The sequence below is a fragment of the Pseudorasbora parva genome, chromosome 6, assembly GCF_024679245.1.
Source record: "Pseudorasbora parva isolate DD20220531a chromosome 6, ASM2467924v1, whole genome shotgun sequence".
Lineage (NCBI taxonomy): Eukaryota > Metazoa > Chordata > Actinopteri > Cypriniformes > Gobionidae > Pseudorasbora > Pseudorasbora parva.
Window position 1 is genome coordinate 40608303 of NC_090177.1, and position 19927 is coordinate 40628229.

A 19927-nucleotide genomic window follows, 5' to 3' on the forward strand; every position below is an offset into this window, starting at 1 on the left:
CAACAAACTGCGATGCTCTGTGTATTCTGACAGCTTTCTATCAGAACCAGCATTAACTTCTTGAGCAGTTTGAGCTCCAGTAGCTCGTCTGTTTGATCGGACCACACGGGCCAGCCTTCGCTCCCCACGTGCATCAATGAGCCTTGGCCGCCCATGACCCTGTGGCCGGTTCTCCACTGTTCCTCTTGGAGCACTTTTGATAGAGACTGACCACTGCAGACCGGGAACAGCCCACAAGAGCTGCAGTTTTGGAGATGCTCTGACCCAGTCGTCTAGCCATCACAATTTGGCCCTTCTCAAACTCGCTCAAATCCTTACGCTTGCCCATTGTTATACATGTCTTTATATTATAATTATATATTACAGCAAAAGCCTTGGGAAAGAAGTTTTAGTGTCTAGTTTCCACACTGCAGATGCCCACGTGGAAGGATCTAGTGGATGAGTTGAGCAGAGGGGTCGTGTTGCAGCCGTTAGCGAAGAGAGCGACGTTAACTAAAAGCACTCTGCCTGACGAGACCCCTCCATTCAACCAGCTTCTGCGGGACATCCAGTGCAGACGATACACACTGCGGAAAGTTCAGGTTTGCGTTCAGTCTGTCTTTATTATATAACTTTTGAATTAATGAAACTTTTTTTTTTTGCCAATATATTCTGTTTTTTTAATGGCTTGAGAATTTGTTAGATGTACGTCTAAATTGTACATCCTTGCATTTGTAGGATGTGGGAGACAGCCAGAGAAAGCCAGACCCTCACCAGACTCTCCTAGAGTTCATCCGCTCGCGGCCAAAACTACGACCGGTGAGAAGAACTTGCTCATAATGGTTATGCACATACATCTGCTGTATTGTTTAAAACAGGCTGCCATTTTTAGTCTTTTGTACATGCTTTAATATAGAGCTGTTTAACTCAAGATGTCTGCAAAGATGAGCATAACCTATGTTAATCGCATATGTAGATTGATATCCAAGTAAGTTGTTTTTTTTTCATCTGTGTAACATTTTAGGTATTAAAATTAAATTAAACTAAATAAAAACTATTAAAATCATGAGCTAGGTTAGTTGATTTCCTTTAAAAGTCTATGTATATGGTCATCAGTTCGTTCTGCCGTTAACACTTTCTCCAACCAGCAGAAGGAAGTGATGACCCATTTTCCTATTTGTTCATGCGACGTTTGACATGAAGCCTGTTAGCATTAAGCAAAATTCTAACAAAACTTAAAGGCATCCTATTATGCCCCCTTTTAGAAGATGTAATATAAGTCTCAAGTGTCCCCAGAATGTGTGAAATTTCAGCTCAAAGGTAATTTATTATAGCATGTCAAATTTGCCCCATTTGTGCGTCCCTTTACATGCAAATGAGCTGCTGCTCCCCGCCTCCTTTCTAAAAGAGGGTGGAGCTTTTATAGCTCGTGCTTTGGATACTCTGGCAACGCTAAAACTGGACAATCTCACGCAGCCGAAATGAAAGGCTGAACACCACTATTGACAATTTCTGATGTGTTTGAACTGGAGTCAGACACTTCTAGAGAGAGACTTTTAGAATGCAACTGGATGATCCTGAAGGGTTAGTGGGTACATAGCTGTAGTTTTTGTGGCGTTACGTTGATTTAGAAATAACTTTAGTGCAAATCCAGTGTTGAACTGACCCTCATGAAGGTCAACCACTGTGGCTCAGATGCTGGGAGTCTCTGGAGACGGTTATGTTTGCTGGTACATCCAATAACAGAACGTTTGTAAAGTTTCTCTGACGCAGACATTGGGTGCGTTTACATGCACACCAGTAAACTGATAACTCAAAAAAAAAATCAGCTTATTGAAATAATCCTTTTCCCTGTTTACATGCGAACCAGTAATCTGACAATGCAAGTAAACCGCGTTTACATGACTTTATTAATAAACCGGGTTATTTCCTTTTAGTGACGTCAAAAATAATAATGTCCGTATCAAATGTCAGTTGTGATGTTTAATAAAGCGTGTCAGCGGGAGATTTACGGCTCATAGTATCCCGTATGCAGTTATGTGGCGTTTTGACTGAACCTCTTCTTCTTCTGCTGCAGGAGATGAGAAGACATCTTTACAATTTTCTGGGTCTTAAAAGAGTCTGCGTTTGTGATATATGTCCTTATTTCAGGCAAAACGCTCGCTCACTCTGTCTGGATGTGTTTAAATCTGCTCTGAGTTTGCGTTTATGTCCCCTATCACACGTGCGCACTTCAATAAGTTGACAGAAAGCAGGTTAATGCGTTTACATGCAGCGCAAAATCAGGTAAGAGGCAAAAAACTACCCATCGCAATCGGTTTATGCTTACGCCGTTTATGACCTTACTCCGATAAAAGAAAACGGGTTACCGCGTTTACATGACTGTGTTCACTGTCGGCTTATTAGGCATAATCGGCTTAAGAACGTGCATGTAAACGCACCCTTTGTTTGCATCTGAAATCGCATGTTTCCCTACATGGGTAGGCGAAAAACAGTATGTCTAAATTCAGTGCTCATAAGAGTAGGTAAAAACTCCCCAGATGATCACCTACTTCTGGCAAGTGTGCTTACGATGAACACTTTACTATCCCATGAGGCCACGGGAGAGGATTTGTGAATGGCAGTGAAGCAACGCAACTGACGCTGGTAGATCACACGATAATGACAACATGGAGAATGTAGTGTCCAGATTTTATTCATACTACACGCACTCATACTGTATATAGAGCTTTCTTTTTTAAGTAGCCAGTAATTATTCAAAAAAAAGTACCTACTCGAGAATATACATTTTTGGACGCAGCCATTGTAGATCTCCAGCTACTACAGAGAGGAAGCAGATGCTTTGCTAATAGGCCAGATCATGAGCGGGGCTTAGCTAAGAGTAGGGGGAAATCTGGAGCGGCTCGTTTAGAGAGATTGTTAATGATTTATGGGGGTGATAAAAAAGGGAGTGTGTGGACTTTTACTATGATAATCTCAATATAAATCATGATAATGATGGTCAGGCATGGCATGAACGTTGTTTTTGGTCAGGAGAAACTGTAAAAGGCGGCACTTGCTGTTTGTTTGTAGCAGTCGGTGACTGACGTCTGTCTAACTCTGCATGGCAGGTGCGCAGAGGTATATAAATGCATATGTTGGACGAATGCAGTGATTGACACATTTTTGGTCCTGAGACTTCCACAGAAGATCCATGTAAATGTTTTAAAGGTTCACGCCGACTTTTTGGGACTTAAGCTTATTCTATACACACCATTCTCATCTCCGTGCAATATCTCTGTGTGACGCACACAACGCTAGCCTAGCTTAGCACAAAGACTGGAGTAAGACAAAGACTCAATAAGAGACAAAACAACGCCAACATTTTCCTATTTAAATCTTGTGATGTGTATAGTGTGTGTGCTGTCACCTTAGGCTTGGCTTGCTCAGTTTCACAGCGTTCGTGGCTCGCCTCGTCGGGACTGTTTTCCAAGATGGCTGCTGTCTGTAAATGCGTAAGGCACTATGTTTATAAAGTATCTTCTTATTAAATTGTTTTACACTCACAAAGTTCTCAATGCTTCGGTCTGCATGTAGGGACCCTCATTATGCTACCGTGTTAGTGTGAGGCTATTTTGGGCCTTGTTAGTGGTATTAACTAGCGATTTAATTTTACACAAGCGTTATAAGCTAATCTGTTTTTAGAGATAAAACTCTTTACATTCGATTTTCATGAAACGATCTGCTCGGTAACCATCTGTTAATTACCCCTTTGTAATGAACAAAGATGAGTTATCCTTTAATTCTGTAAACTGTAATACTGATCTGCCAACATTGTCACTCTATGATAAATTAAAATAAGCTGAAAACATCACTGTTTTCTCCAGAACAACTGTACACCCAAATCTAATTTGTTGCAAAATTTTCCTGTTTAACACTGTGAAGCTGCTTTGAAACAAATGTCATTGTAAAAGCGCGATATAAATAAAGTTGACTTGACTATAGTTACATCATGCACTAAGACCGACGGAAAATAAAAAGATGTAAATAGGAAAATGTTGCCTTTGTTTTGTCTCTTATTGAGCAGTAGCTAGCTGGAGTCGTTTATCTCCAGTCTTCATGCTGAGCTAGGCTAGCAGTGTGTGTGTCACACAGAGTTATGGCACGGTGATGAGAGTGGTGTGTATTCTGCTTTATGACGGACTCATTCTTTGTCTATATATTAATATCCAATAAAAAAAGAAAAGAAAAGGGAAACAAAAAGAACGGTGTGTATGGACTTGTCTAACTCTGGGGGGATACGGTCAATGAGCTAAAGTCACAAGAAGTCAGCACGTTCCCTTAATATTTAGACCACTTCTATTATTGATTGCTATCAGGATGTGATTAGTTTCAACCAGAATAATAGTGTTTATGAAAAATATTGCCTTCCCTGCCTTAAACTTTCAAATTTTCCAATTTTCATCAACATGTAAAAACTTGCATCTTGGTTGACTTGAAATAAGTTTTGCCATTTTTTTTTTTGGGTTGACTTCACCAATCCCTTTTCATCCAACCACCTGCCATATAAAGACTATCTAATCCAGTCCCTGTGGCTTGCAGTTTGGGAGCAATTGTAAATGTACTCCAGATTACTTCAGCATCAGATTTCTAAGGTTTTGCTTCCCTTTTCCTCAGGCCTCAGAGCGTAAGATGAGACTGAAGCCCAAAGAGCAGAGCAGTCCACATGAGCTCCTTATGGAGGAGATTCGCTCCGTCAACCACTGGAAACGCCTGGCACACAACACAGAGCCAGCGCACCAATGTACTCCACTCTGGGCTTCATTCAAGGTTGTATTGGTAGCCCCTAAATGTGTAAACCACTGACCATTTTGATTCCTTAAGCAGCGGATGTCTCCTCCGTTAATGAAGAGGCTAAAGATGACTCTTTTCTGAAGTCATCTCCACACAGGAGCCGTTCAGATGTATGAGTCTCATGGCAATTCATAACTCTTACGCTTTGGTGAATTGGTGGCTAGATCGTATGAATTTTCACTTGTACGTTTTTCCTGCAGTTTGCTCATGCACAAAGGTGGGTATGCGGTTTAGGGGTGCGGTTAGAGGAGGATCGTTATGGGTTGGATGGGGGAGTTGTACGAATTCAAACGAAATCCCATATGTTTATAACATAACACGTTTTCCTGTGAGATCAGAGGCCTGTTGCATGAAGCTAGGAGGTGGGTATGCGGTTTAGGGGTGCGGTTAGAGGAGGATCGTTATGGGTTGGATGGGGGAGTTGTACGAATTCAAACGAAATCGCATATGTTTATAACATAACACGTTTTCCTGTGAGATCAGAGGCCTGTTGCATGAAGCTAGCTGAGCAAACTCTGAGTTTCAGAGTAAGTTTAGTGTTGACAAATCCAACCTGGTTTAGATCAAGTTCAACCGTTTCTCAAAGCTCGGTATAAACGTTCTCAGTCGACTCCGGTTTAATCCAGAGTCAGCGATTAACTCTGAAGCGCGTGCACCTGAAAGTGTGACACGTGAGACAAACAGCCAATCACAGTGTCTGTAAGATTCACTTCTGAAGATTGAGAGATCGTTTTGAAAATCATGAAATTAAATGCGTTTAAGAAGGCAGCTTAAAAAATATCTGACTATATCAATGCATGACGTGAATCAAAGAAATATGCCTAATAGTTATAGGTTCACAAAGAGGTCAAATGAATACACGTTGTTTAAAAGAATTATGAATGCATGTTTTATATTTATAATAATATTTGTCTACTCATTTGTCTTTCTCAATTAATATAATAATTATATGAATACATTATAAAGGGTTAGTTCACCCAAAAATGTAATGTCTGTCATTAACTCCTCCCCCTAATGTCGTTCCACACCCGTAAGACCTCCGTTCATCTTCACACACAGTTTAAGATTTAGATTTAGTCAGAGGGATTTCTGTCCTTTAAATGTAAGTGTATGCACACTATACTGTCCATGTCCAGAAGGTAATGAAAACATCATCAAAGTAGTCCGTCGACAATACATTTTGGTCCAAAAATAACAAAAAATACGACTTTATTCAGCATTGTCTTCTCTTCTGTGTTCCTCAAATAAAGAATCAAACGGTCATGATTCAGGATTCGGATCACTTGTCAAACTGCTGAAATCACGTGACATTGGCGATACGAATCAATCCGCTGATTCATAACCGTTTGAATCTTTATTTGATGATTGAAAACAAACCCAGAAGAGAAGACAATGCTGAATAAAGTCGTATTTTTTGTTATTTTTGGACCAAAATGTATTGTCGATACTTCAAGAGACTAACTAACCCACTGATGTCTCATATGGTCTGCTGTGATGATGTTTTCATTCCCTTTCTGGACATGGACAGTATAGTGTGCATACACTTGGATACAAGGGACAGAAAGGCCTCGGACTAAATCTAAAATATCTTCATCTGTGTGTGAAGATGAACGGAGGTCTTACGGGTGTGGAACAACATTGGGGTGAGTCATTAATGAAAGAAATTTCCTTATTGGGTGAACTAACCCTTTAATTAAAAGTAATTATAATTCGTATATTATAAATATAATAAATAATTAGCACCAAAGAAGGAGCAATTTTGTCTCTAACGTTTTTTTCACTATAAACTGCAAATCGACATAGGGGGTGTGGCTTTATTGCGTCTTTACTTGCAGCTGATTGGTCCAGTTTGGATTTGCCATCCCTAACCCAGAATAAACCGGCTCCAGAGCAGGTTAGCCGTGTAGTGTAAGTTACCATGGTGATGAACACCGCTAAAAACCAATCCACCCTCTTGAGCCTGAAAAACTGGAGTTTGCTCAAACTAATCTCGAACTTACCTGGGTAACAACTGAAACCAGCTTTGTGCAGCAGGCCACAGGTTGGTCCTCTTCATATTTCTAACAGTACTTACACAAATGCAAACTTGCAACTTTGCAGTTTTATAGTTGTGTAAAATGTTTTCCCTAACTGCAGGAAACTCCTGTTCAAGACGCCAGCCGTACAGGTGAGATCTTGATTTGTGCTGTAATAGGTAAAACCTGACTAGACTTTGTTACATTTGACCTCCAAATAAGTAAATTGCAAAAAAAGAAAAATAATGAATATATAATTTAAAGAAAAAAATATTTTAAAAATTGCTTTAATGAGAATTAAGTACATTTAACCCATTAATACATAATGCCCACAAGTACATAAATGATATGACAGTTATTGGAGATTAATGGGAACACGTTTTTTCTTTTGATTTGATGAAAGATGATCTGGACTTTTCTTCATGATATTTACCAAAAGTATAATTATTTTCTTAAATGTGTTATGTTGTGTCATCCAGTCCCTCTAGACCTCAGCGTTTGCACAGAGAAGCGCCGGACCAGATCTTTTGCTTGCAACAGGGAGCTCTTCAAAGTGGTGCGTCACATTACCATCACGGAAATGACACTTGAAATTAGGGTGGCCATGTTTTGATTACCAAAAACCAGGACACTTGGCCTGGCAAGGAGATCCTCAAATGACACTCAAAGTTTACTTTAATGAGCCCTTATTCATTTCAATACATTTAAAGTATGCCCCCTCTGTATGGATGTAAAATTGTTATTTAGAGCCAGGACAGGACTTGAAAACAGGACGTTTGGTCACCCTACTTAAAATCTTTACTTGGGCACATTAGTTACATGAGATGAAGACTGCAGTCTTGTTTTAATTTTTGCCCTTTTTATATCAGCAAAATCTTTCTCAGCGTAATTTTTTCCATGTTCTCGTAATACTTATAATGTTTCAGGGGTGTAAAGTACTAAGAAATTGTACTCAAGTTTAAGTACAGATAATATGGCAAAGTTTTTATTAAATTAAAAGTACCCACCCAAAAAGCTACTAAAAGTAAATTGTGTGAATTGTGAAAATAAAAATACTTCATACAATTTCAAAATAATTCGCTTTAAAGTTTCTTGAATTGAAAAACGTTTTAAAGAAACTTGTCAAAAAAAAAAAATTCTGACGGTGTAAAACTTTAGAACATAGATTTTACTTCTAATAGGATAAAGAAAAAATAGTATTGGGGAGGAATTAAGGGTGTTTTCACACTTGGGTCCTCTTTAAAAGAACCGAACTCAGACTCCTTTAAGTGGACCAAGAAGTGAACCAAGTGAAAAAGGACCCAGTTCTCTTTACGTTCACACTGTCCCTGTCTCTGAAAGAGGACTCAGATCATTTTTGTTCCCCTTTAGTAGGAATGTGGTCTCAGACCCCTTTGTGTTCAGACTGTTGCTTTTTGGATCAAGTCCAGTTCAGTTTGTTTGTTCCTCAGTAACTCAAGATATTTGTTTGTAAAGATTATTATTACTTTATGACAGTACAAATGCTGTTGTATTAAGTAGTTTATCTTAAAAAAAAAAAAAAAAAAAAATATATATATATATATATATATATATATATATATATATATATATATATATATAGGCCTATATATATAATATTACATATTCTTGCACTAGCTATATAACACGTCCTTCTTTTCAACTAACATTTGAATTGTTTTCCTTGATTCATGTTTATTTTATTGCAGAAGGCAATGATAACATCAGCATACAAAAAATAAACAACACAATAAAAAAATAAAAGAAAGATGCAAATTAAATAAACTGCTTTCAATTTCCCAGGTAAAGTATAGATATGCCTAAAAGCAGCATTCAAGAAAGAAATGGAATAATCACATGAAAAAATAAAACCGCATTCTTCACTGTATGAAGAACTGCATATTCTTCATATTCTCCACTGATTCTTTTATTAGGCTAATGCAGATGTTTACATTCATTTAAGACAAAACCACCTGTTTATGTGAAACTTGTGTGTTTTTGACGCTTTAAAATAAATGCAATAAGACGCTAAAGATTCAGTTTATTTCACGCGCTGTGACAGCTGCTTCTGCATGCGCTAGGTGTGTGTGCTCGTAACACCATTTTAAACTGGCGCGCAGCCGCGTCTCTCTCACACAGTTCGGAAGCGGTTGAAATTGCAATAAACAAGTGTATGTTGTGAACGAATAATTTGTAGAGATTTGTCAGAAGAATCAGCCGCGATGAACAGCCGATTTGTACGGAGGCATCTGATGACCAAACTACATTAGAATTCAAGAACAGAAAAAATCAAGTAAGCCCAGAGCGGTTTGTGTTCAGACTGCGTGTTTTTAGCGAACCGTACCATAAGATGAGATCGAACCGTACCCAGACCACCTCCCGTGATGGTCTCGGCTCGGTTCGCTTTAAAGGGGTCTGAGATCGTTAGGAGTGTTCACATATGGGCCAAAAATCACGCGAACCGCGCTCAGACCCCTGAAAAGGACCAAGTGTGAAAACACCCTAAGTTAATATGACACGTACTTTGTAGCTGCTTCTAAGTTTACATTGGCTTGCTCAGTTGGGGATACTAAATATTCAACTATATCACTGATCGGCCTGCATTGACACTATATGATAAATTAAAATAAGCTGAAAACATCACTGTTTTCTCCAGAACGACTGTACAGCCAAATCTAATTCTGTTGCAATATTGTCCTGTTTGAGACTGTGAAGCTGCTTTGAAGCATTCGGCATTTTAAAAGCGTTATATAAATAAAGGTGACTTGACATGAAAATGTCAATTGTTTTAGTTTTTTTAACCTTTTTAAATGTCAAAGTTAAGTATTTGGTTTTAACAGCATTACAGTACAAATTCTCCCCCAAAATATTATGTATATTTATTATTATGTAAACTAGTATTATTTATTTTAACCTCTGTACTGAACCTTTCTTCTCCAAGGTTAAGAGCAGTAACAAGGCGTCTGTTCTCACAACGATCGTTGACGTCATGAAAATGCACAGTTCTGGCGAAAAAGGAGATCTGAAGAACATGATGTGTGACAGATACCAGGACTGGCGGGTGAGAAGTCCTGGATCTAAATCAGACCTTTTCAGCCAGACTGTCCGCACTATTCATTGCAAGTGGTCAGATGAGATCTGTGTGTCCAGACATCTATCCGCATGGGCTGCTTTGGTAATGACGTATGTGACGAGGCTTTCAAAAGAGATGCAGGAAAAATGGAGGGGCGTGAGCTTGCTCACCAAATAAGCGCCCTGTTGAGTCTCAGCGCAGAACTCTTCCGACAGGAGACTGGTATACACCAGTCAGGCATAACATTATGACCACTGAAAGGTGAAGTGAAAAACACGGATCATCTCATCATAGCACCTGTTAGTGGGCAGGATGTATCAGGCAGCAAGTGAACATTTTGTCCTTAAAGTTGATGTGTTAGAAGCAGGAAAAATGGGCAAGCGTAAGGATTTGAGCGAGTTTGACAAGGGCCAAATTGTGACGGCTAGACGACTGGGTCAGAGCATCTCCAAAACTGCAGCTCTTGTGGGCTGTTCCCGGTCTGCAGTGGTTAATGCTGGTTCTGATAGAAAGGTGTCACAGAGCATCGCAGTTTGTTGCGTATGGAGCGGCACAGCCGCTGACCAGTCAGGGTGCCCATGCTGACCCCTGACCCCGCCGAAAGCACCAACAGTGGCACGTGAGCATCAGAACTGGACCACAGAGCAATGGAAGGAGGCCTCGTCTGAGGAATCACATTTTCTTTTACATCTCTTGGATGACCTCCCAAATTGCACAGATCTTATTCCAATCGAGCATTTGTGGGATGTGTTGAACAAACAGTCCGATCCATGGAGACCCCAAATCGCAATTTATAGGACTTAAAGGATCTGCTGCTAACATCTTAGTGCCAGATACCAAAGCACACCTTCAGGGGTCTAATGGAGTCCATGCCTTGACAGGTCAGGGCTGTTTTGGCAGCAAAACGGGGACCAACATTATGGGGACCCAATTAGTCATAATATATGCCTGATTGTTGTATATTGTGATGTTCTGTAGTCATGACCGAAATCTTTGGACATGCTGTTGGATACACAGTATGAATACTTTAGCCGTTTGAGTAGCCAGACTAAATTGCATTTGTAAAAATCTGATTGGAATCGCATTTCAAACCACCTCCAAATGTGGTTTAAATCAGTTTATTTACATTTTTTGTTGCTGCCCAGACTTTCAAAAACCCACCTGGATAAAATCTGGACGTGCCAAAAGTTTTGTCTGAATGTACAGAGCCTAAAAGTCTGTTCTTCTTAGGTTTGTTCCTGCTGTGCAATGAGAAGCCTTTATTTCACGTGGCATAACATCTGCTCTCTGTGTCGGAGGTAAGATCACTCATTTCTCTGAATCTGCTCAGGAGGAAACGAGCCGTCGTGACATTTCTGCTGTGTGTTCACAGGGTTGTGTGTCCTCGCTGTTGTATAGAGGTAAGCTGGAGGCGTTCTGACGTATTGAATGTTTAGATGGCATCTGTGTCATGTGATCTCTCTACAGATGCGTCTGCCCTCCAAGCGCTGCGTGAACCTTCCTCTGAGCTTCTTCAAGCAAATAGTGATGAAAGATGGTGAGCAAAGCCAAAGAAATTTCTGGAATGAACGCTGGTCCTGGAATTCAGTCTGGTAAGTAGACAAGTAATAATAATAAACTTAATTTATATAGTGCAAGGCACTTTACACTAAAAATATAGAAAAATAAAGTACACAGAAATGCAAAGCATGTACAAATTGTTAGTTTTTAGGTTAGATTTAAAAATGCTTAGATTCGGTGCTTGTATGTGAGAATAAGGATTTTAAAATCAATGCAGAACCTTGAGCCTGCGTAGGGACTTTTTCCCCCGACTCCAGTCAGGATCCTAGCAGCAGAAATATGCACCCATTGCAGTTTGTTAAATGTGGTTTTAGGAACTCCAGCAAGAAGTGCATTGCAGTAATCAATGCGGGGAAAAACTAAACTGTTGATTTAAGCCTTTCTGTGATGGGAAAATATAGCATAGGGCGAAGTCTAGCTATATTTCCGTATAATGTATATGTGGGTCAAAAGACAAACTTGAATCAAATATAAGTCCTATTCCTTTATTTTATTTTTAATTTTTAAATCATTTTAAGTTCTTTTCTTTTTTTTATTACTGTACACACAGCACACCATATTGTCAGAAAAAACTATTATATTTTTGCAGATTTAATAGAAAAGAAACTGAAATATCACATGGTCCTAAGTATTTTGACCCTTTGCTCAGTATTTAGTAGAAGCACCCTTTGATCTAATACAGCCATGAGTCTTTTTGGGAACGATGCAACAAGTTTTTCACACCTGGATTTGGGGATCCTCTGCCCTTGCTCTTTGCAGATCCTCTCCAGTTTTGTCAGGTTGGATGGTAAACATCGGTGGACGGCCATTTTCAGGTCTCTCCAGAGATGCTCTATTGGGTTTAAGTCAGGGCTCCATTCAAGAACAGTCACGGAGTCGTTGTGAAGCCACTCCTTCATTATTTTAGCTGTGCTTAGGGTCACTGTCTTGTTGGAAGGTGAACCTTCGGCCCAGTCTGAGGTCTTGAGCACTCTGGAGAAGGTTTTCGTCCAGGATATCCCTGTACTTCTTCTTTCCTTCGATTGCAACCAGTTGTCCTGTCCTTGCAGCTGAAAAACACCCCCACAGCATGATACTGCCACCGTCAGCTCTGTTTCTGTCCACCGTCAGCTCTGTCTCTGTTCACCGTCAGCTCTGTCTCTGTTCACCGTCAGCTCTGTCTCTGTTCACCGTCAGCTCTGTCTCTGTTCACCGTCAGCTCTGTCTCTGTTCACCGTCAGCTCTGTCTCTGTTCACCGTCAGCTCTGTCTCTGTTCACCGTCAGCTCTGTCTCTGTTCACCGTCAGCTCTGTCTCTGTTCACCGTCAGCTCTGTCTCTGTTCACCGTCAGCTCTGTTTCTGTTCACCGTCAGCTCTGTTTTATGTTCACCGTCAGCTCTGTCTCTGTTCACCGTCAGCTCTGTCTCTGTTCACCGTCAGCTCTGTCTCTGTTCACCGTCAGCTCTGTCTCTGTTCACCGTCAGCTCTGTCTCTGTTCACCGTCAGCTCTGTTTCTGTCCACCGTCAGCTCTGTCTCTGTTCACCGTCAGCTCTGTCTCTGTTCACCGTCAGCTCTGTCTCTGTTCACCGTCAGCCCTGTTTCTGTTCACCGTCAGCTCTGTTTCTGTTCACCGTCAGCCCTGTTTCTGTTCACCGTCAGCTCTGTTTCTGTCCACCGTCAGCTCTGTTTCTGTCCACCGTCAGCTCTGTCTCTGTTCACCGTCAGCTCTGTCTCTGTTCACCGTCAGCTCTGTCTCTGTTCACCGTCAGCCCTGTCTCTGTTCACCGTCAGCTCTGTCTCTGTTCACCGTCAGCTCTGTCTCTGTTCACCGTCAGCTCTGTCTCTGTTCACCGTCAGCTCTGTCTCTGTTCACCGTCAGCTCTGTCTCTGTTCACCGTCAGCCCTGTTTCTGTTCACCGTCAGCTCTGTTTCTGTTCACCGTCAGCCCTGTTTCTGTTCACCGTCAGCTCTGTTTCTGTTCACCGTCAGCTCTGTTTCTGTTCACCGTCAGCCCTGTTTCTGTTCACCGTCAGCTCTGTTTCTGTCCACCGTCAGCTCTGTTTCTGTCCACCGTCAGCTCTGTCTCTCTTCACCGTCAGCTCTGTCTCTGTTCACCGTCAGCTCTGTCTCTGTTCACCGTCAGCCCTGTCTCTGTTCACCGTCAGCTCTGTCTCTGTTCACCGTCAGCTCTGTCTCTGTTCACCGTCAGCTCTGTCTCTGTTCACCGTCAGCTCTGTTTTCTGTTCACCGTCAGCTCTGTCTCTGTCCACCGTCAGCTCTGTCTCTGTTCACCGTCAGCTCTGTCTCTGTCCACCGTCAGCTCTGTTTTCTGTTCACCGTCAGCTCTGTCTCTGTCCACCGTCAGCTCTGTCTCTGTTCACCGTCAGCTCTGTCTCTGTTCACCGTCAGCTCTGTTTCTGTTCACCGTCAGCTCTGTCTCTGTTCACCGTCAGCTCTGTCTCTGTTCACCGTCAGCTCTGTCTCTGTTCACCGTCAGCTCTGTCTCTGTTCACCGTCAGCTCTGTCTCTGTTCACCGTCAGCTCTGTTTCTGTCCCCCGTCAGCCCTGTTTCTGTTCACCGTCAGCTCTGTTTTCTGTTCACCGTCAGCTCTGTTTCTGTTCACCGTCAGCTCTGTCTCTGTCCACCGTCAGCTCTGTCTCTGTCCACCGTCAGCTCTGTCTCTGTTCACCGTCAGCTCTGTCTCTGTTCACCGTCAGCTCTGTCTCTGTCCACCGTCAGCTCTGTCTCTGTTCACCGTCAGCTCTGTCTCTGTTCACCGTCAGCTCTGTCTCTGTTCACCGTCAGCTCTGTCTCTGTTCACCGTCAGCTCTGTCTCTGTTCACCGTCAGCTCTGTTTCTGTTCACCGTCAGCTCTGTCTCTGTCCACCGTCAGCTCTGTCTCTGTTCACCGTCAGCTCTGTCTCTGTTCACCGTCAGCTCTGTTTCTGTTCACCGTCAGCTCTGTCTCTGTTCACCGTCAGCCCTGTTTCTGTTCACCGTCAGCTCTGTCTCTGTTCACCGTCAGCTCTGTTTCTGTTCACCGTCAGCCCTGTTTCTGTTCACCGTCAGCCCTGTCTCTGTTCACCGTCAGCTCTGTCTCTGTTCACCGTCAGCCCTGTCTCTGTTCACCGTCAGCTCTGTCTCTGTTCACCGTCAGCTCTGTCTCTGTTCACCGTCAGCTCTGTTTTCTGTTCACCGTCAGCTCTGTCTCTGTCCACCGTCAGCTCTGTCTCTGTCCACCGTCAGCTCTGTCTCTGTTCACCGTCAGCTCTGTCTCTGTTCACCGTCAGCTCTGTTTCTGTTCACCGTCAGCTCTGTCTCTGTTCACCGTCAGCTCTGTCTCTGTTCACCGTCAGCCCTGTTTCTGTTCACCGTCAGCTCTGTCTCTGTTCACCGTCAGCTCTGTTTCTGTTCACCGTCAGCCCTGTTTCTGTTCACCGTCAGCCCTGTCTCTGTTCACCGTCAGCTCTGTCTCTGTTCACCGTCAGCCCTGTCTCTGTTCACCGTCAGCTCTGTCTCTGTTCACCGTCAGCTCTGTCTCTGTTCACCGTCAGCTCTGTCTCTGTTCACCGTCAGCTCTGTCTCTGTTCACCGTCAGCTCTGTCTCTGTTCACCGTCAGCTCTGTCTCTGTCCACCGTCAGCTCTGTCTCTGTCCACCGTCAGCTCTGTCTCTGTTCACCGTCAGCTCTGTTTCTGTTCACCGTCAGCTCTGTTTCTGTTCACCGTCAGCTCTGTCTCTGTTCACCGTCAGCTCTGTCTCTGTTCACCGTCAGCTCTGTCTCTGTTCACCGTCAGCTCTGTCTCTGTTCACCGTCAGCTCTGTTTCTGTTCACCGTCAGCTCTGTCTCTGTTCACCGTCAGCTCTGTTTCTGTTCACCGTCAGCTCTGTCTCTGTCCACCGTCAGCTCTGTTTTATGTTCACCGTCAGCTCTGTTTCTGTTCACCGTCAGCTCTGTTTCTGTTCACCGTCAGCTCTGTTTCTGTTCACCGTCAGCTCTGTTTCTGTTCACCGTCAGCTCTGTTTCTGTTCACCGTCAGCTCTGTTTCTGTTCACCGTCAGCTCTGTTTCTGTTCACCGTCAGCTCTGTTTCTGTTCACCGTCAGCTCTGTTTCTGTTCACCGTCAGCTCTGTCTCTGTCCACCGTCAGCTCTGTCTCTGTCCACCGTCAGCTCTGTTTCTGTTCACCGTCAGCTCTGTTTCTGTCCACCGTCAGCTCTGTTTCTGTCCACCGTCAGCTCTGTTTCTGTCCACCGTCAGCTCTGTTTCTGTCCACCGTCAGCTCTGTTTCTGTCCACCGTCAGCTCTGTTTCTGTTCACCGTCAGCTCTGTTTCTGTCCACCGTCAGCCCTGTTTCTGTCCACCGTCAGCCCTGTCTCTGTTCACCGTCAGCTCTGTCTCTGTTCACCGTCAGCTCTGTCTCTGTTCACCGTCAGCTCTGTTTCTGTTCACCGTCAGCTCTGTTTCTGTCCACCGTCAGCTCTGTTTCTGTCCACCGTCAGCTCTGTTTCTGTTCACCGTCAGCTCTGTTTCTGTCCACCGTCAGCTCTGTTTCTGTCCACCGTCAGCTCTGTTTCTGTCCACCGTCAGCTCTGTTTCTGTTCACCGTCAGCTCTGTTTCTGTTCACCGTCAGCTCTGTTTCTGTTCACCGTCAGCTCTGTCTCTGTTCACCGTCAGCTCTGTCTCTGTTCACCGTCAGCTCTGTCTCTGTTCACCGTCAGCTCTGTCTCTGTCCACCGTCAGCTCTGTTTCTGTTCACCTTCAGCTCTGTTTCTGTCCACCGTCAGCTCTGTTTCTGTCCACCGTCAGCTCTGTTTCTGTCCACCGTCAGCCCTGTTTCTGTCCACCGTCAGCCCTGTTTCTGTCCACCGTCAGCCCTGTTTCTGTCCACCGTCAGCCCTGTTTCTGTCCACCGTCAGCCCTGTTTCTGTTCACCGTCAGCTCTGTCTCTGTTCACCGTCAGCTCTGTCTCTGTTCACCGTCAGCTCTGTTTCTGTCCACCGTCAGCTCTGTTTCTGTTCACCTTCAGCTCTGTTTCTGTCCACCGTCAGCTCTGTTTCTGTCCACCGTCAGCTCTGTTTCTGTCCACCGTCAGCTCTGTTTCTGTCCACCGTCAGCCCTGTTTCTGTCCACCGTCAGCCCTGTTTCTGTTCACCGTCAGCTCTGTTTCTGTTCACCGTCAGCTCTGTCTCTGTTCACCGTCAGCTCTGTCTCTGTTCACCGTCAGCTCTGTCTCTGTTCACCGTCAGCTCTGTCTCTGTTCACCGTCAGCTCTGTCTCTGTTCACCGTCAGCTCTGTCTCTGTTCACCGTCAGCTCTGTTTCTGTTCACCGTCAGCTCTGTTTCTGTCCACCGTCAGCTCTGTTTCTGTCCACCGTCAGCTCTGTTTCTGTCCACCGTCAGCTCTGTTTCTGTCCACCGTCAGCCCTGTTTCTGTCCACCGTCAGCCCTGTTTCTGTTCACCGTCAGCTCTGTTTCTGTTCACCGTCAGCTCTGTCTCTGTTCACCGTCAGCTCTGTCTCTGTTCACCGTCAGCTCTGTCTCTGTTCACCGTCAGCTCTGTCTCTGTTCACCGTCAGCTCTGTCTCTGTTCACCGTCAGCTCTGTCTCTGTCCACCGTCAGCTCTGTTTCTGTCCACCGTCAGCTCTGTTTCTGTCCACCGTCAGCTCTGTTTCTGTCCACCGTCAGCTCTGTTTCTGTCCACCGTCAGCTCTGTCTTTGTTCACCGTCAGCTCTGTCTCTGTTCACCGTGAGCTCTGTTTCTGTTCACCGTCAGCTCTGTTTCTGTCCACCGTCAGCTCTGTTTCTGTCCACCGTCAGCTCTGTTTCTGTCCACCGTCAGCTCTGTTTCTGTCCACCGTCAGCCCTGTTTCTGTCCACCGTCAGCCCTGTTTCTGTTCACCGTCAGCTCTGTTTCTGTTCACCGTCAGCTCTGTCTCTGTTCACCGTCAGCTCTGTCTCTGTTCACCGTCAGCTCTGTCTCTGTTCACCGTCAGCTCTGTCTCTGTTCACCGTCAGCTCTGTCTCTGTTCACCGTCAGCTCTGTCTCTGTCCACCGTCAGCTCTGTTTCTGTCCACCGTCAGCTCTGTTTCTGTCCACCGTCAGCTCTGTTTCTGTCCACCGTCAGCTCTGTTTCTGTCCACCGTCAGCTCTGTCTTTGTTCACCGTCAGCTCTGTCTCTGTTCACCGTGAGCTCTGTCTCTGTTCACCGTCAGCTCTGTCTCTGTTCACCGTCAGCTCTGTCTCTGTTCACCGTCAGCTCTGTTTTCTGTTCACCGTCAGCTCTGTTTTCTGTTCACCGTCAGCTCTGTCTCTGTTCACCGTCAGCTCTGTCTCTGTTCACCGTCAGCTCTGTCTCTGTTCACCGTCAGCTCTGTTTCTTTTCACCGTCAGCTCTGTTTCTGTTCACCGTCAGCTCTGTTTCTGTCCACCGTCAGCTCTGTTTCTGTCCACCGTCAGCTCTGTTTCTGTCCACCGTCAGCTCTGTTTCTGTCCACCGTCAGCTCTGTCTCTGTCCACCGTCAGCTCTGTCTCTGTTCACCGTCAGCTCTGTCTCTGTTCACCGTGAGCTCTGTTTCTGTTCACCGTCAGCTCTGTTTCTGTTCACCGTCAGCTCTGTTTCTGTTCACCGTCAGCTCTGTCTCTGTCCACCGTCAGCTCTGTCTCTGTTCACCGTCAGCTCTGTTTTATGTTCACCGTCAGCTCTGTTTCTGTTCACCGTCAGCTCTGTTTCTGTTCACCGTCAGCTCTGTTTCTGTTCACCGTCAGCTCTGTCTCTGTTCACCGTCAGCTCTGTCTCTGTTCACCGTCAGCTCTGTCTCTTTCCACCGTCAGCTCTGTCTCTGTCCACCGTCAGCTCTGTCTCTGTCCACCGTCAGCTCTGTCTCTGTTCACCGTCAGCTCTGTCTCTGTCCAACGTCAGCTCTGTCTCTGTTCACCGTCAGCTCTGTCTCTGTCCAACGTCAGCTCTGTCTCTTTCCACCGTCAGCTCTGTCTCTGTTCACCGTCAGCTCTGTCTCTGTTCACCGTCAGCTCTGTCTCTGTTCACCGTCAGCTCTGTCTCTGTCCACCGTCAGCTCTGTCTCTGTCCACCGTCAGCTCTGTCTCTGTTCTGTTTTCTGTGTTGGTTGATTGTTTGTAGTATTCTATATTTTTACATGTTATTCATTTTTTGTTGTTGTTATTTTTTCCCCTTTGTTGCATTGAGATTTTTGCGGAATGAAAAGTGCATTATAAATAAAATCTATTATTATTATTAAATATATGAGTGTCACAGCATAGGGTCTGAATACTTAGGATGTGATATTTCAGTTTTTCTTTTTTAATAAATCTGCAAAAATGTCAACAAATCTGTTTTTCTGTCAATATGGGGTGATGTGTGTAAATGAATGAGAAAAAAAATTAACTTAAATGATTTTAGCAAATGGCTGCAATATAACTGAAATATTTAAGGGGGTGTGAATACTTGAACTAATAAAACTCTCGGATATCATCAAATATCTTAATTTGTGTTCTGAAGATGAATGAAGGTCTTACTGGTTTGGAACGACATGAGGGTGAGGAATTAATGACAGAAAGTAAAAAAAATTGTAGTCAATTTGTTGATTTAGCTTTAGTTGATTTTTTAAATTACCATCCAAAGATGCTACACACACAGCATGAACGGTTTTCATGATGGATGGAGGCAAATAAATCTCCCAGTTGGTCTTAATATGCCCATTGATATAGAAATACTGGACATTTGACTACAATGTCTCCAAGTATATCCAATTTTCATCACTTGCAGAATGATATGCAGAGATTGGTCATACCTGTGTGTTTTCATCTATTTGTATAATAATTGTATGTGACTCTGTGTAAGGTTTATCTACTCTGTCCCTCAGGATTCCTCTGGTTCTAGTGTCCTGCGGGAACGACTCAACATCTGTTCAGGCTCGGGCTATGCGCGACTGGTACAGTCAGGACATCTGTGTGAGCTGCCAGAAGGATTTATTGGAGGCGTGTGACTCTGTTCTGTCCAGCTGTCCCATCAAAGACACTCAGGAGATATGACCCTGTCATCACGCACTCCGTTTTACGTGTTCCTTTATTTTTGTGTCAGCGGTGTTTGTGTTTTTTTTGTTGTTGGGTTCTTTACAGTGTGGCACCATGTTGGTTCGAAACGTTTCTGTTTTTCACTTTTGCAAGTTTTAAGCTTTTACATTGTGAACAAAATTAAATAAATTTTTATTTAAACATTTGTGTGCAAGTGAAGGACAGTCTTCATTGCAGTGTGAAGACATATGGCAAAAACCCACAAGGATGTTTTTCAGTGGTATAAAACAAATGCAAATGACATTTCATACTTTTTATTCGTTACCTTTTCTTTGTGTAGAAGCGCATATAGATATAGGTTTTTACCTACACACACGGCAAAATACACAGTATTAATACTTATACTTTAGCTTTAATAATGGTTATAATAATGTCTTAGTTAATACTTGA

At 43.6% G+C, this 19927-nt stretch overlaps 2 protein-coding genes across 5 annotated transcripts in view; one reads left to right on the forward strand and one right to left on the reverse strand.

Annotated features, from left to right (window-relative positions):
* Positions 1 to 19691, forward strand: part of zgc:114123 (uncharacterized protein LOC569174 homolog) — a 23927-nt gene extending 4236 nt beyond the window's left edge. For 2 of the 4 annotated variants that reach the window (XM_067447379.1, XM_067447383.1), the window contains 11 exons: positions 414 to 581; positions 718 to 798; positions 4636 to 4762; positions 4843 to 4922; positions 6949 to 6979; positions 7307 to 7383; positions 9769 to 9888; positions 11131 to 11198; positions 11273 to 11300; positions 11368 to 11492; positions 19327 to 19691. In XM_067447379.1, the coding sequence (XP_067303480.1) occupies positions 414 to 581; positions 718 to 798; positions 4636 to 4762; positions 4843 to 4922; positions 6949 to 6979; positions 7307 to 7383; positions 9769 to 9888; positions 11131 to 11198; positions 11273 to 11300; positions 11368 to 11492; positions 19327 to 19495 (1074 nt within the window). In that variant the 3' untranslated portion in view covers positions 19496 to 19691. Of the gene's footprint in view, positions 1 to 413; positions 582 to 717; positions 799 to 4635; positions 4789 to 4842; positions 4923 to 6948; positions 6980 to 7306; positions 7384 to 9768; positions 9889 to 11130; positions 11199 to 11272; positions 11301 to 11367; positions 11493 to 19326 lie in introns of all 4 variants that reach the window. The other 2 variants (XM_067447380.1, XM_067447382.1) reach the window with 2 other exon arrangements.
* LOC137079021 (glutathione hydrolase 7) overlaps positions 1 to 19927 on the reverse strand; it is a 209213-nt gene that overhangs the window by 78376 nt on the left and 110910 nt on the right. The window lies entirely within an intron of this gene.